Source organism: Equus przewalskii, chromosome 4 (assembly GCF_037783145.1).
Source record: "Equus przewalskii isolate Varuska chromosome 4, EquPr2, whole genome shotgun sequence".
Taxonomy (NCBI): domain Eukaryota; kingdom Metazoa; phylum Chordata; class Mammalia; order Perissodactyla; family Equidae; genus Equus; species Equus przewalskii.
In genome coordinates this window covers 5,502,233-5,517,912 of record NC_091834.1, presented here as the reverse complement: position 1 = coordinate 5,517,912, position 15,680 = coordinate 5,502,233, and the positions used below count along the sequence as shown (strand labels likewise).

The window sequence follows — 15,680 nt, the reverse complement described above, 5'->3', positions numbered from 1 at the left end:
TTAGGAACTTCTGTAAGAACCTGATTCCTAGAAAGAACTAGATTTTTCTCTTGAGAAGGAAGATGCGCCAGTTAAATTATACCTTGCTGTTTGAATTACTTACCTTTGTCCTCCCTTGAAAGGTCATTTAGATTCTTAGCTGCTGCTGCATCTACAGTGGGACATTTTGTTTTGTTGCCACTTCTCTGCACAAGGTCATGTAGCAGTAGGTTTCATGGGCGACCTGCAGGCATCAGAATTTTTTTCCAGTTTCAGGCTTACTGGAGGGCCGCCTAGTTCCCAGTGAGCGTAGCTACATCAGTCTGAGTCTGACTGACGATTTGGAATGAGTCACAAAAGACCCAAGGGCGGGGCAAGAAGACCAAGGGACCCGAGTATCAGCCTCGTGTGTAGTTATTTCTGGTTTCATTCCCCGCCCCGACCTGGTTTTCTCCCGTCAGGGTGGTGGTGTTTTATATCGTGGGACCTTAGTCGGTCAAGCGTTTGCTGCCGGCAGGTTCTGGTCATTTGATTTCTAGAACAGTTGCTGCATTATTTGATTTACTTTGGTTGCAAAACTGGCCAAATAGTTTTCAAACATAGATGTACATCTTCCAATCTGAACCGTTCATTTCATTGTCTGTAAAACAAATTTAGTTTGGCATTTGTGAATTCCTCTTCATTTTCTTATCAGTCAGGGCTTTGGGATTGACTGTGTTTGAAATGAATGGACAATTTTAGACAAATAAGAGAAATGGCTCCATATTGAACAGTTACTGCTGTGCCTTTTAAGAGCCAATCATTTGAGTTGGATCAACTTTCTTTAGATCTCTATGATTAAGAAGCTCTGATATTTAACACTTGTTGAAGTTGGATAGCCGTTAAAGGGCAATAATTATTTCATTTTACAATTCAAATTACCTACATAAAGATGTGTGTCAATTTTCCTCTAAACCGTCATTTTGTTTCGTTTTGTTTTAGTGAGTACGGCTCCACAGCAAAAACCTGTAAGTACTTACACGTCTACTTCACCTTCATGTCAAAAGTGACTGTTCATTAGTGAGCTTTTCAAACTGTAACGTTAGTTTCTGTTTCTTTCTGCAACAGTTTGTCATTTAACGGTTTTTGGGGGGAATTGGTTGTACGTTTTTTGTTTTCTTCTCAGTCACTGATGTTCTGATGTGTATTAATGTGGAGGACAAGACGGGCATGTTGATCAATGCCGTGGATCCTTGACTATAAGACCTCCTGTTTGATCAGTTGAAGTGATTTTAGAGGTGGGGTAATTGGGGCCACTGCAAGTTGGAGCTTCGTTTCCTCATGTCCTTCGTTTCCTGGCTGTTGGCCGAACCTGAAGAGACGTGAAGTGAGAGAGAGTTTGAGGTGTGGTTATTCCAGAAACACTTTACATTCTTCCTCATTGGCCTCCAAGTTACATGTTTTTCGGAAGCTGCTGTTCTGATTTTTTCCCAGCCAGTAGTATTATTTATTTTGTGGTCCTGCCAAAACCCTAAGTCTGACCCAGTGAAACCAGCTGCTCAGAATTAGCTCCCGCCCCGGCGTCCTCAGCCTGGCTCGCTCCCAGGAGAGGACGGAGCCATGGGTCACCTGCAGATTTTGAGAGAGCTTTGTGAACCAAAAGCCTTTGAAAAGAAATGTGCAGAAGGTCCAAGTGCTGCCACCAGCCTCAGTTTGAGTGGAAGTCCTGGAACGAGAGGCCGTCGTGATGACGACGCCACCTGGCCTGCCGAGGTGCCCATCGTTCCCACAGCTCTGTGGGGCCGGAGCGGCTTGTTTGGATTATCGATTCTCTGAGAGCCTGGAGGCCTCACTGCCAGGACTTTCCGAGTCACATGGCCAAGACTGGAGGCAGACTGAAACCTGGCTTTTCCTTTTTTCATTAACTTCATATGCTCATGTTTTTACAGTTCACGCAGCCTTGGCTGTTGATAACAGCTCACTGTGTGAGACCCACACCCAAACAGAGCTGTCGACCAACAAGGGAGGAAATAGACCTGGTTTGGTAGACTGTTCGTTTTCGGCAGACAGTTGGGTGAGACAGTGAGGAGAGGATGTTGATACAGGCAGCAGCAGATGAAACTTGCCAGCGGTGCCTCTTGTTCAAAGGCAAGAGCATCTCAGCCTCTTTAGTTCTTCTGAGAGTTTAAATGAAAAAGACTCAGTGGGTTTAGTGTATCCCTCTGAGGGCGGGACCTAGTTGGACTCCCATTCCTGGATTTTAGCAATGCTGTCTTTTTGCTGGCTTTACTGTAGCCCTAACCATGAGGTGGAGCTCATGTCTGGGCGGGTAATCTTAATCGAATGTGACCTGAAAAGGCAGGACTTGTTGGTGTTTGTCCTGCTGCCAGCACTGATACTGTTGCTTAGTGCTTTAAAAAGAAGCAAACTGACCTGTATTTTCTTAACGTGTAGATAGGAAAAATATCTAAAAACAAAAAGAAAAAACTGAAAAAGAAGCAGAAAAGGCAGGCCGAGTTACTGGAAAAGCGTCTGCAGGAAATAGAGGAATTGGAGCGAGAAGCCGAAAGGAAAATAATAGAAGAAAACGTCACATCAGCTGTACCTTCCAATGAGCAAGACGATGAAGACCGCCCAGAGATGAAACTGAAAACAGCAGAGCTGGAGGAGGCCGCCGAGGCAGAGGCTACGAACGACAATGGTCAGTGACACCTGGAGGCCGGGCTGCCTGGGGGTCCTGGGAGCGACGTTAGTGGGCTCCCGCCAAGTCGTCACAGAGCGTGACTTGCTGCTGCCTCAGACGTGAGGGTGATTCCCTGCACCTCCTTTTTCGGGAGGAATAGTCTGGCAGTTCATTTGTAAAGTGTGCGCCAGAAATATGTTAATATTTCAAAATAATTTTTTAAAAAGTGGAAAATGTCTGAGAAACACCATGTCTCTCTCATGCTAATAATTGTCCTCTGTTTTGGAATTAACCTTTTGCCTAACAGTGATGCATCCGCAGACCTTTTCTAAAGATTGTAGAGCAGAGGGGAGAGACGGAATGGCAGCTCGCAATGAATACAGTAGCCCCCTTATCCGCTGGGTCACTTTCTCTGGTTTCAGTTACCCACAGTTAACCATGGTCCAAAAATATTAGATGGAAAATTCCAGAAATAAGCAATTCATAAGTTTTAACTTGCGGGCCATTTTGAGTAGCACTATGAAGTCTTGCGCCATCCTGCCTGGGACGTGAATCGTCCCTTTTCCAGCGTATCCCGGCTGTGTACGCGCCCTGCCTGTTAGTCGCTCAGTAGCCAACTCGGTTATCAGATCGAGTGTCTAGGTGTCGAAGTGCTTGTGTTCAAGTCACCCTTAGTTTCTTAATATTGGCTCCAGAACACAAGAACAGTGATGCTGGCAATTCACATATGCCGAAGAGAAGCCATAAAGTGCTTCCTTGATGTGAAAAGGTGAAAGTTCTTGACTTAAGGAGAAAATTGTATACTGAAGTTGCTAAAATCTACAGTAACTTTTATTACAGTATATTGTTATAATTGTTCTATTTTAGTATTGTTATTACAATAACAAAGATTAATATTGTTATTAATCTCTTGCTATGCCTAATTTATAAATTAAACTCTATCATAGTTATGAATATACAGGGAGAAAAACATAGCATATATAGGGTTTGGTGCTGTCCACGTTTTCAGGCGTCCACTAGGGGGGCCTTGGAATGTGTCCCCCCATGGATGAGGAGGGCCTCCCATAGTCATTTTTCTCCAAAAGTTGTCTAGAGTAACTTTCTAGTAAGAGTATGCCAATTATTTAATAAATGAAGGATAAGATTTAGAAAACCTGAAGATTTTACCCTGAGAGCCAAGAGGTGTTTGCTGTGTGGTACATGAATTAAGCACATTCGAAAACGTCTCTTGTTGGAGGAAGTAAGTAGCTAGTGACGCTGTGCTAAGGAAAGTAGTGAGTTCTAATTCTTAATCCATCAACTTTTTAAGGTGAAGCTGAGGACCAGGAAGAGAAAGAAGATGCTGAGAAAGAAAACATCGAGAAAGATGATGATGATGTTGAACAGGAACTTGCGAACATAGATCCTACGTGGATAGAATCACCCAAAACCAATGGCCATATTGAGAATGGCCCGTTCCTACTGGAACAGCAGTTGGATGATGAAGACGATGATGAAGAAGATTGCCCGAATCCCGAGGAGTATAACCTTGATGAGCCAAACGCAGAAAGTGATTATACATATAGCAGCTCCTATGAACAATTCAATGGTGAATTGCCAAATGGACGACATAAAATTCCCGAGTCACAGTTTCCGGAGTTTTCCGCATCGTTGTTCTCTGGGTCCTTAGAACCTGTGGCTTGTGGCTCTGCACTTTCCGAGGGATCCCCACTGACCGAGCACGAGGAGAGCAGTCCATCCCGTGACAGAAGCAGGACGGTCTCCGCCTCCAGCACTGGCGATTTGCCAAAAAGTAAGTGTCCGTCCCAATCAAGTGTCTGCTTTCGGTGGCCCAAGTGTCACACGCTTGACAAACGCTGTGAAGGGAATTGGCTGGAGGTGGTAAAGCCACGGGTGCATGCATTCACTGTTTTCATTTTACACTTTGGTACTCGTGAATAAGTAATAGAATTCAAAAGATATTCTGTGCTGCTGGGCTTTCTCTTGCTCTCTGCATATCTGATCCCATTTCTGAGCTTTTCTCATTCTTTCTATATTTGTTCAGTGACATCTACATTGGCAGAAATCTTCCAAGTCTGGCAGCTTACACCTGTAGCTTTCTAGAACGTGTAGTTTAATTTATAATTTGTCCTTCCATCTGATAGTATTATATTTAGTTTTGGTTTTTGTTCTGTTTTGTTTCTATTCAAGGAAACATGTACCTGCCCTTTGTCATCTTTTATTTTGATAGTTGTTCCTGATTATAAGGCTCTGCTACTGAGATTTTAAAGGAAGCGGCATGGATGTAAATGTGCTGATGACTTACACCCCCTCCTTTTGAGAGTGAATGCCGCATGACGTGTCCCTGCCTGTGACATGCTCGGGACTTGAGTAAGCAGACACTGGGCACCACGGCTGGCTTCCCTTCCGGCCCACAGTGGGAAAGCTCAGACACCTCCTCTGCTCCCTCTGCTGACAAGAGCGTTTAATACATGGCCAGTCATGATGAGCCAGCCTGCAAATAGCCTAAGAAATTCTGCAGCCCCTTTCCCTCCAGCGGGTGGAGCCGCACAGAGCCGTCCTTGTGACTCGTGGGCTGTGGCTCACCGTGCACAGGATGTGGTGGACGGACTCCCCGCCTGCTCCCCTTCGCGCTGACCGGGGTCTGTTGGGAGGCACTTATGAAATGCGTTCATGTGGAATGTAGGCTCACCTAAGGGAGCACTCACCTCTCTGGGTCTCCTTGATGCTTATGCTACTCTGACGCTTGTGGTCACCAAATGACCATTTAACTGACTCCGTTTAACTCAGTTCTGATACTTGGAGATAGCGTCAGATCACCCAGGTTCAGGGGTCGGTCGCCCAAGACTGTCCCCCGCTCATATGCCAACCACCTGTATTTCTGACCCGCAGCCACAGGTTGGAGGTTCCCGTGACCCACTCCTCGGGTTCAATTATTTTGTTAGAGCAGCTCAGAGAACTCGAGGAGACAGTTTCCTTGCTGGGTCACTGGTTTATTATAAAAGGGGGTAACTCAGGAGCAGCCAGCTGGGGGAGACACACAGGGCCCACGATGGGGCGGGGGCGGGGTACCCCACTCCTTCTGGCTCGCCACCCTCCCTGCTGTCTCTCACACATTCCTTCCTGTCATGGACTCATGGATTCTTTTTTCTTTTAAAACACATTGAATTATGTGTTATAATCATTTATAGCTTTTTTTCCTTTGATATCAGAACTGTCCCAAATCTGGCCCATGTGAGCCTCTTGGGGGTGGCTCTCAAGTCTGACATAGTCCTCTCCTTCCTCAGCTGCTTCCTTGCCTTCTAGAAGCATGTGTCCCGGGCTGGAGTGGGCCATATCTCCAAACAGTTTTGGTTACTAATTTTTTAATGTTTTTTGATGGACATAAAAATAGGAGCCAGTAGTATGTAAAATTTATAAATACGCATATATTGGGGTGAGTGTTCAAACTTTTTTTTTTTTTTTGAGGAAGATTAGCCCTGAGTTAACATCTGCCACCAATCCTCCTCTTTTTTGGGGAGGAAGACTGGCCCTGAGCTAACATCTGTGCCCATCTTCCTCCACTTTATATGTGGGACGCCTACCACAGCGTGGCTTGCCAAGCGGTGCCATGTCCACATCCGGGATCCAAACTGGCGAACCCCGGGCCAGCGAAGCAGAACATGCGAACTTAATTCCTGCGCCACTGGGTCGGTCCCCCAAACATTTTTATTGATGGAGTAAACAGTCAAAAAGCTTAGCAATCCCAAGTGTGGCAGAACCTGTTCCCAGCTTATTTTCGAGACATGCTAGAGGGCGTCTGTGTGATCATGACCTGGTCGCTCATGCTTCTGTACCTCTGTGCTTTTCCTCCTGCATGGGATGTTTCCTCCTGTTTTTGCATGGTCCATCCTTTTGGCAAACTTCTGTTCTTTTGTCAGGTGACAGCTCAAATGTAGATCCTCCTGTGTCCTCAGCAGGTCTCAGGCCTCTTGCCCGTCTTTTCCTACTTGTCGTCTTTTTCTTATCCATCTGCTCGTTGTCCGTTTCCATTGTCTTTCTTCTCACTGGGATGTAAGCCCTTTGAGAGTGCAGTGTGTCCTCAGCACCCGACTCAGGATAACGGGCAAACAAGCCAGTGGTCTCCGTTTGTAGTGCTCTCCTCCTCCCTTTGTCCACTCACAGTCCCAGTTCTGTCCAGCACACTCCCGTCCCCAGCACCCTGTCTGTTGCGTGAATGTTGAGTCAGGAAGAAGCAGTGGGAGGTCTGTTTTTCTCATTGCTCTCAGTCTGCTGCCAAGCAGGCCTTTTCAGTGTCCTTGAATTCTGGGGACATGGCAGGGACAGGGTCCTCTCATCCAGGCATTTTTTAGAGGCACTCAGTTTTGGTTTCCAGCTTGGTCTTTTGGTCACCGTGGGCACCTCCACGGAAGGGGTTTGGTTTCCTGCATGGCAGGGATGGCCTGCAGGCTGGTCATTGGCCACCTGGTATTGGTGAGCATGAGGCAAGAGAAACAAGCTCTGTTCAGAGTTCGTGCACACCCTCCTCGTTAGAGCAGAGCGCCCACACTAGGCGACCGGAGGAGAGGTCGGCCACGATGAGAAGACTGCGGAGCTTGCACGCTGGGCTTGAGGCCGTGAGCTTTTCCCCGCGCTGGTGTGGGGGCCCTTGAAGGTGGAGACGAGGAGGCAGGAGGCCGCTTGGGTTATGAGCTGCTAGAGCCATCGCGTGTCCCGGCTTGTCACACCTGAAGGACGAGCCCTGTGCCAGGGTGCATTGGGGTCCCTTTCCTGTCACCTCGTAGTGGCCCAGGCCACTGTTGGTCCTTGCCTCGGCTGCTGCAGTACAGGCTCCATGCTCGTCTCACCTCCACTAGTCCCCTCTCTGGAGGGCGGTCCAGAGGGCTCTTTAGAGGGCGCCCAGTCACCCTGGTCTCCAGCGTGGCTCTGCTCAGAAGCCGCGCTCCGCAGCTCTCAGGCTGTGCCCAGCCCAGTCAGCAGCCCTCTCTGCAGTCCTCTCCGTGCCTCAGTTCCCCTTGCTCACCTGCGCCTGCCACGCTGGCTGCTTCTGAGCTTTTTCCAGAAAGCGAGCTTGCTCCTGCCTGCTGTGCTCCGCACGCTGTCTCCTCCACCCCCCACTCAGGCCTCTCCTGGGTCAGCGCTGCTCCCTGGACACGCCCCCTGCCACCGTCCCCTTTCTGTGCTTTGTTTTCCTTTATGGCACATAGAGCACCTGACGTGGTGTGTGAACGCTCATCTTATGGACTTTATCGCCCACGTTCCCGACCGGCGCGAGCGTTTCCTAATTTGGGGTGTGGTTGGGGGAGCCTTGTCTGCCCCGTTCACGCTGTCCGCAGTGCCAAGGCGGCGTCTGGCGCGTGGAAGGGCCACAGTGAACACTTGGTGAAGAAACGGGTCAGGTTTGGGCGTTAAGTCTCCTGGTTCTGCTGTGTCCGTGGGCCTGGTGCTCAGCCTCCCGCATGTAGCGAGGATCCGTCCCTCCTCGGCAGGCTCTTTTCTCCTCGGAGGAGTCGGTCTGGGGCCAGCCAATGCCTGCGCTGAGTGGAGGTGCTGTTCCAGCGCTGGAGGCTGCTGGCTGCCGCCTCACGAGGCTCCAGGCTGGCTTCACGGGGAAGGAATCCACTGTCACCCAGAGTCCGGCTCATCGGAAGTCACTGAAGGGCCCAGCCGCTCTCGAAGTGAAGGCTTCCTCCTCTCTCCCCACTTTTCGTTCCCTCCTCGGTAGAAGCAGAGCAAGGAAGAACTGTGGTAGGTCCCCACGCGCACGACACCCGGGGGCGCGACCTGATGCCTGCCCACAGCGAGGCTGAGCCGCCTGTGTTTGTCAGCTCCTGAGGGTGGCAGGCGATGCGCACACGTCCAGGCAGCTCCTCTTCCACTTGCCTCCTGTTCGTGTACAGTTAGCTTTTCGAGACTCACTCCCCGGTGTCATCTAGGATGCATCATGAGCTGGGGACTGTTACAGCCCTGAACCAGGAGGACAACAGCGTGTCACTGAAGAGGCTTCATTCATTGACCATAAATGAGGGATATTGAAGATGTGTGGCAGTGTGTCTTTCAGAGTGTTTCCTCCAGCCCGATTGGCTTACGCAGCCTCTGTGAAATGTCTTTACAACAGCAGGTGGGAGTGGTGGCGATTACGGAGCCCCCTTCCCCTTGAGTGCCCTCAGGTGTCGGAGCCCGGAGCTCCCTATCTTCTCCGTCAGACCTTTGGTCTGAGTTGTCCGGAGCCGAGGGCCCCAGCGGGCGGCTTCCCCTGCTCTGTGCCGTTAGGAGCCTCGGCCTCGGAGGGTGGTCCGGCTGGCTGCGGGCAGAGCGGAGGCCCTGGGTCTGGCCAGGCAGACGCTGCAGCGGCTCTCCTGCCTTTGGTCTTCTTTCTCGTGGGTGGGTGGGGAGGGTCGCCTTCTTCTTCGCTTCCTCGTTGCCTGAGAACTGAGCCTCAAAGACTTTAAATCATTTGCCAGAGTCTTCAAATTTGTCAGTATTGAAACTTAGCTTTGGATCCAGTTCTGCAAACCGCAGATTCCCTTTTCTGGCCTGCTGACTCTCTTGAGTTAAATGCCGAGGGATTCATCGAGCCCTTTCTGGCGCTGCCCGTCCCTCCGTTGGTCACACTGCTGTGTTTCTCCTGGAACTCTGCTCTCAGCCCATTCCCTGTTCAGTACATCCATTTTGCCTCCTCAGGTGGGTCTCTGCTTTCTCTGAGTGCCTGTGTTCCTTCTCCTCAGCTCACCCCTGGCCTTTGCTGAGGCCCCTGGTGGATCAGCATCCTTATGAAGAGAGAGGTGGCATAGGACAGATGCAAGAAAGGAACCTGGCCATGCAGGTTGATCCACAAGCCCGACAGATGGCCCTTGAGGGATAAATCATTGGCCAGAGTTCTCTCTGTGTCCTGTGGCCCCTCCTGGGGAGTCTGTGGGTGCCCTCGCTCTTGGGTGCCTTCCCTGCTCACTGCCCTGCTGCCTTTGGGGGTGCTGGGCATGGGAGCCTCCCCAAGCACCGAGGCTCCACGGCACGCTGTCCCAAGGGGAGGTGTGGTCTGTTAGCAGAGCCCAGCTGTGAGTGAGCAAAAGGGCGTTGACTGTTCAGCCTTGAGCAGGCTTTTCTGCTTAGTCTGTAAATACCATTTCAGAATTACTTCTAAAATAAATAGAAGCCATGGTGACAGCTCATCCTTTCCCGAAATTCGAGCTTGTAGGTCAGTTTGAGGTCCGATCAAGATGCTGACTCTCTTCAGCACCGTCTCTCTGCGTCTCACCAAGTTTCTTTTCTTCATCGCTGGCCCCTGGTTGGCTGTGCTCGCTGCAGGCGTGGTCTCACGCATCTTGGTGCCTCCACTGGCTGGGAGCCCTGTGGAGCCTAGCCCTGTGCCTGCTGTTGAGAGACCCGAGGGTCACCCTGGGGGCAGAGTGGCCTGAGTACTTGATGAGTTTGTGAGGGACCGCAGAGGTTTGCCCTTAGGACCCAGGCCATCTCAGGAGACCCCTGTCCTGAGGATTCCTTGTCCAAAGCTCCACCAGAAGGATCGGTCCCCACCTTTAATCTGTATTTCTTGATCAGCCGTCATCTAACTTTTGAGGTCTCTGTGCTCAGCGCAAGCAGAGGCAGAGGGGGAGAGCTGTGGGTGCCAGGGGAACTGTGTGTCCCTTAGGAAGGGCTTGGTCACCCAGGGCAGCATTCCCTCTGCCCTCGTGTTCCGGGCAGTGATGCACCAGCAAGCTCGATGTGGTCTGTCAGGGAATGGGCTCTGATAGGACAAGGAGCCGCTGGAAAGATGCCGAGGGGAGCAGAGCTGGGCTGACCTCGAGGTGACGGAATCAGGAGCGAAAGGAGGGGACGGGGCAGGGCCTGCAGGGTCTCGGGCAGCCCAAGTTTGCTCTCTTCTGTGAAGTACTTCCTGGAGGTGGAGACCAAGGATTTTAAATTCTGTTGAGTTCAACTTACAGGATTCCAGGGCTGATCGGTGGCTGGTCGCCGTGTAGAGCAGGGGGCTCTGTGCCTGCAGACGTGGCACGCAGAGCTCTGCCCACACTAACTGCCTGCTGTTTGCCATGCCAGCCAAGACCCGGGCTGCCGACCTGCTGGTGAATCCCCTGGATCCGCGGAACGCAGATAAGATCAGAGTGAAAATTGCCGACCTGGGGAATGCTTGCTGGGTGGTAAGTGGACTTCGCTTCCTCCGACGTGTGGGTCCTGACCACGTCTTAGAAGACCTCTGTGTTTTGTGGTGTCCGTGCCCCCCGGGGTAATGCAGTGTGTTCTCTTCCAGCATAAGCACTTCACGGAAGACATCCAGACTCGTCAGTACCGGTCCATCGAGGTTCTGATCGGAGCCGGTTACAGCACCCCCGCCGACATCTGGAGCACGGCCTGTATGGTAAGAGGGACTGGTGGGGCATCCGTGGGAGTGCCTGCCCATTAGGGTGCCAGGCTGTCCCCCAGTGTGGCCGCCGCGGGCCGAGGGCGAGGTGGCTGCCGTGGCGTCTTAGAATGGCAGGAAGTCTTCCTGGGCACGTGCTGGGGTGGGGTTGCTCCTGTGCGAGATGCTCTTTTTGAAAGCCCCCCACAGCCCCGAGCCCCAGACCCCTGGCCAGCTGACGGCCGACGCGGGGTCCCTGCTAGCCCGCCAGCTCGCTGGGGGAGTGCAGCTGCCCTTGTCCCGGGGAGGTCGGGGGCGGAGGGGCAGCCTTCGCCGTGCCCCTGGCGGACCTCAGCCCCATCCTGGGGAGGAACGGCTTTCCCGTCTCCAGTGTTCCCGCTCCCTCCTTGGTGAAGCAGAATCCAGAGGGTGTTCCTGCTTCTGCTCGAGGCTGTGCATCACCTCTGGGACTGCACAGCTGCGGCACCCCTTGCCGGAGGCTGGCCCTGTAGGAACTGCCATGTTTGGCCGCAGGGCGCCTCCTCCTTCACCCACGTGTCAGAGCTGGTTTTGCTGCCAGTTTTGTGCATCGCAAGTTTGAGCTCTCCCCTGGCTGCCGCCAGGTCTTTGTCTCACTCCATCCTTAGCTGTGAATCGCGGAGCGTGGCCCCTCATCCGCTGGCCCCTTGCGGTCCTCTTTCCCAGCCCTGTTTCCTGGCTAGTTCAGTGCCTTCCTCTTACTGGGCTGTTCTTCGTCGCTCCGTGTTGGAAAAGCGGAGGTGTGTGTATGTTGCTTAGGGTGATATTTCATGGTTTTCTTATTTCTTATTTATTTTTTCCAAATTCTCCTCTGGTATTTAAATGAAAGGGCACGTGTGTAAAGCTTGGCACTTGTCTTCTCACTGAAAAAAGCAATGCAGGTTAAATATAATTGTCTGTTAATCAAGGATCAATGTCCCAGTTCTTTTGAGTGTGCTGTGTTGTGTCTTCTGAAGCTAAAGGAGAAGCAATGTTAACAGAGCGCTAAAAGGATATGAAAAAATGGAGATGTTTTGTGTCTTCCAAGTCAGCACAATCTGAGGCGACAGTTATGGCCAAATAGATCAGAAATGCTGTGCTTTCTAGGCCCACGTTGCTCTGACGGATAATACCAGATAATTTTAAAAATTAAGTTTTTCAGGAAGTGTCAGAACTGAGTCCTTGCCGTGCTAGGCATAGAAGAGAAGAGTTTAAAGAACTGCTGGACGTGGGCTGTCGCTTTGAGTTTCGAGACTGCTGTGTGGGGGCTCAGGCTCGCTCTGACTGCGGGCCGGGGCGGCGGGCGGAGTGAGGTGGGCAGGAAGCGAGCGCTGCGGGGAGGATGTTCTGTTTCAGGACGTGGTGAGGTCAGGCCTCGCTGTCCCCAGCAACACAGCAGGCCCATATTGGGGCTGCCCTGAATTCGCCTCTGAGAACTCTTTCAACTCTGAGATCCGGTGCTTCTAATTTGGGGTGTTAAATTTTGGTGATATAACCAGAAAAATAGGACGAGATCGCACATGGAGTGGAATAATGGTGGAGCTGTAGGCACAGTTTTATACCCAGTTGTCTCTCAGGCCTTCCGTTGGGTAAGGCCTGGTCCCTCCACACGTCTCCTGTCCGCCGGCTTCTGCTGGTGCTGTGAACCGTGCCATGAGCCCCAGTGACAGACCACTCAGGAGAAGTGGTCACGCCTTTCACCTCCCCCAGGAAACTAAGCATGAGCTCCCATGGTGCTTGCAGGGCTGCTTACGAGGGTTTTTTAATGGGGTGTTACAAGGTGATTTTTCTGGAAGGGGCAGTGCTTCATTCCTCCCTTGCCCCGTTCCTGGAGCTCGTGGCCGAGAGGACCCTTTGGTTCATCGTGGGGAGCCCGGGGAAGGTGAGGCAGTTTCCCCGCCTCTACCCGGTGGTCGCAGTTAAAAATAGACCAGCTGTGATAAAGCGCCAGAGTGTTCTTGGCGGCCGAGCCCACAGTCCTCAGAGTGTCATGAACGGCCCCCGTCTCATGGCACCCCCCCAGTGGAGGGGAGCGCCTGCCGGCGGCTGGTGGCCGCGCTCACTGAGAAGTGCCTTTGCTGTGTCTGGGAGGAGCTTGCACAGCTGGAGGAGGACGACACAGTGAGGCCGAGTCGCTGGGATGTGTCAGGCGTTGAATCTCTCTTCCTTTTCTTGAGCTTTGGGGCCCCTCCGATGTGCGTATGATCTAAAACTTCCGTGCAGGCTGAGGCGTCGGTTCCTGCGCACCTGTGTCCCCGAGTCCTGAGCAGGCATCTTCTTGCGGACTCTGTGGTGAGCCCCAGCCAGTGCCATGGAGACAGGAAGGGCCCACTGACATGGTTCACCGGCCTTCTGCAGCCTGGGTCACGCACAGAACGAGCCGGTGACCTTGTTTGTTCAGAACAGGAGGGCATTGCAGGAAGGAGGCACCCAATCTCCCCAGCACGAGGCAGCCCTGCGAGGGGATCGGGCCAGCTGCAGAGGGAGGAATCCACAGTTCCCGAATACTAAAAATAAACAGTGATCGGAGCAGAAAGCTGTATTGGGAGTCACTTGCTGAGTTGAAGGTGGTCGTCTTGGTGGGGTCGTGGCCGCCAGCCTTAGAGCAGGTTGTAGGGCACAGAGGCTGCCCTTGTCATGGGATGTGCATCGCCCTGTGGTGCAGGTCCTGTTTGTGAAGAAAATCTCATCCTTCTCCAGAGAACCAGGGCCGGATACCATGGCAAGGGGCCTCCATCTTGCCTCTGCCTTTTTTCCTTTAAGCCATTTCGACAGCCTTCTTCCACTCACACGTTTCGTTGGGGATACCTGGGTGCTAATCAGAATGGTCATCATCCAGAGGACACCTTAGGCTGTAGGAAATATATACAACCAGGTGGAAATGTTTTTGCAAGTTGTCTGGAAGCGTGAGCGAGGACCCGAGGACGGGTCAGAGCCGCTGGGGCTCTCCGTGGACGTCCATGGCGTGGCTTCTCGCGGCTTCTCCCTCCATTAGGGTTTCGCCTTTTTCTCTCGGCGTGTGAGGTATTGAATTGATTGTGTCCCAGGTGAGGAGGCCTCTTCTGGCCATTCTCTGTGTGATCCTGACGTTCCCTTGCGTCTGTGGCCGAGTTTGAGGTTTTCTGTCCTGACCCGGCGCTGGCCCCATCTCCCTGTTCACTGGATGGAGAGGAGCGGCCGCAAGCGAGGACCGTCCGGGCCCGGCGCCACTCGGGTGACCACCCTCGCCTGTGTGAGACTCAGCATGTCCAGGTCCTGCTCAGACCCAGGTCGGTTCAGGGCAGGGATCCTGAGTCCACGAGTCCGTGCTCATCGCAGGGGCTGGTGGCAACAGTCTCGTCAGCCCACTTTCCTCCTTTCTCCAAAGAAAAAAAAGGGAAGAGCCGTGGCCCCGGGCGAGTGCGCCCTCTCTTGGTTTGGAAGGACAGTACAGGACAGGTGCCCCACCCCCAGCAGACCAACGTTCCCTTAAGGCAACCCTGCACCCCATGGGCGTTGGCGGACCGAGAAGGTGGGTCGCTGCAGCGACGGCTCATCAGGGGCAGGATGGGGGGCAGGGCCTCGAGAGGGTGGGGTGGCCCACAGGCGTCAAGGAAGGGGCACTGGGCGCCTTGCAGAACAGCAGGATCTAATACAGAAGAAAAGTTAATATGGGAAAAACCAAAAATGGGATTTAGCTTATCCTTTTTTTAAAAAATTTAAAACATGGTATTAGATCAGAGCAACGGCAGTTGCCATCCTTATATGTTGTTACCAAATTAAACTCACGGCCCCGAGATTTTGTGAGCAAGGGAAGTAGACCATCTGGCAGAGTGGAAACAGATGGCTCCCCACAGGCACCATGCAGGGTTGGGGGGGTGGGGACGGTGGCAGCCCGGAGCCGCGCCCCCTGCCCTCCTGGACCTGCACGGTGGTCCCTCCCTCCTGGCCCCGGGGGGCTGAGCAGGGGCCGCTCCTCTGGCTGCAGGTTTTGCTTGGTTGAGTCAGAAATGAGTGAAATGATGCTTAGATGCTGAAAATAGCCCTCCGGGACTAAGACAGGGAGCTCTTTGCTTCAAGAGAGCGACCCGCCCGTGGTCAGGGCCAGGCCGGCCTGTGGTGTGGACGGGCCCCGGGGGCAGGCAGCCCTGGTCCTGGGCCGTCCCCGTCGTGCCACGTGGAGGGAGCACAGCGCTCGGCCCGGGCCTGGCAGGCTGCTGGCCCACGTGCCGGTGTAGCCGTTTGGCTTCCCGCAAAGCGGAGTGGACGCAGCCCTCCCATCTTGCAGTAGAAGAGCTGCAGGGATGTCTCTGCAGCCTCTTTAAACTGGGTGGAAGGGAGGAAGAGTTCGGTGTGCAGCCCTTCTTGGAGGCTCTCTGCTTGGCTTCAGATCCCCATAAAACATGGGTCTCCTGAGTGAGGAGGGAGCACGCTGACTGGGGGGCCGGGCTCTGCGACGTGCTCAGCGTGTCGTCTGTTGTGTCCTAGGCATTTGAGCTGGCCACCGGCGATTATTTGTTTGAGCCACATTCTGGAGAAGACTATTCCAGGGACGAAGGTGAGTACAGCTGCCTGCTGAGCACCTCAGCCTGGGGCTCCGGGAAGTCCTGGCCTTGCGGAGAGCACGGGGTTTTCACACCGACCTAAAGCTGGGTTTGGTTTTCAAACACCCAACTCAGACGC

General features: G+C 52.8%; 1 protein-coding gene across 48 annotated transcripts in view; it reads left to right on the top strand.

Moving 5' to 3' along the window:
• Positions 1 to 15,680, top strand: part of SRPK2 (SRSF protein kinase 2) — a 228,861-nt gene that overhangs the window by 200,727 nt on the left and 12,454 nt on the right. For all 48 annotated transcript variants that reach the window (XM_070617120.1, XM_070617109.1, XM_070617096.1 and 45 more), the window contains 6 exons: positions 961 to 986; positions 2,413 to 2,659; positions 3,951 to 4,433; positions 10,700 to 10,800; positions 10,911 to 11,018; positions 15,486 to 15,555. In XM_070617120.1, coding sequence (XP_070473221.1) covers positions 961 to 986; positions 2,413 to 2,659; positions 3,951 to 4,433; positions 10,700 to 10,800; positions 10,911 to 11,018; positions 15,486 to 15,555 — 1,035 coding nt within the window. The remainder of the gene's footprint in view (positions 1 to 960; positions 987 to 2,412; positions 2,660 to 3,950; positions 4,434 to 10,699; positions 10,801 to 10,910; positions 11,019 to 15,485; positions 15,556 to 15,680) is intronic.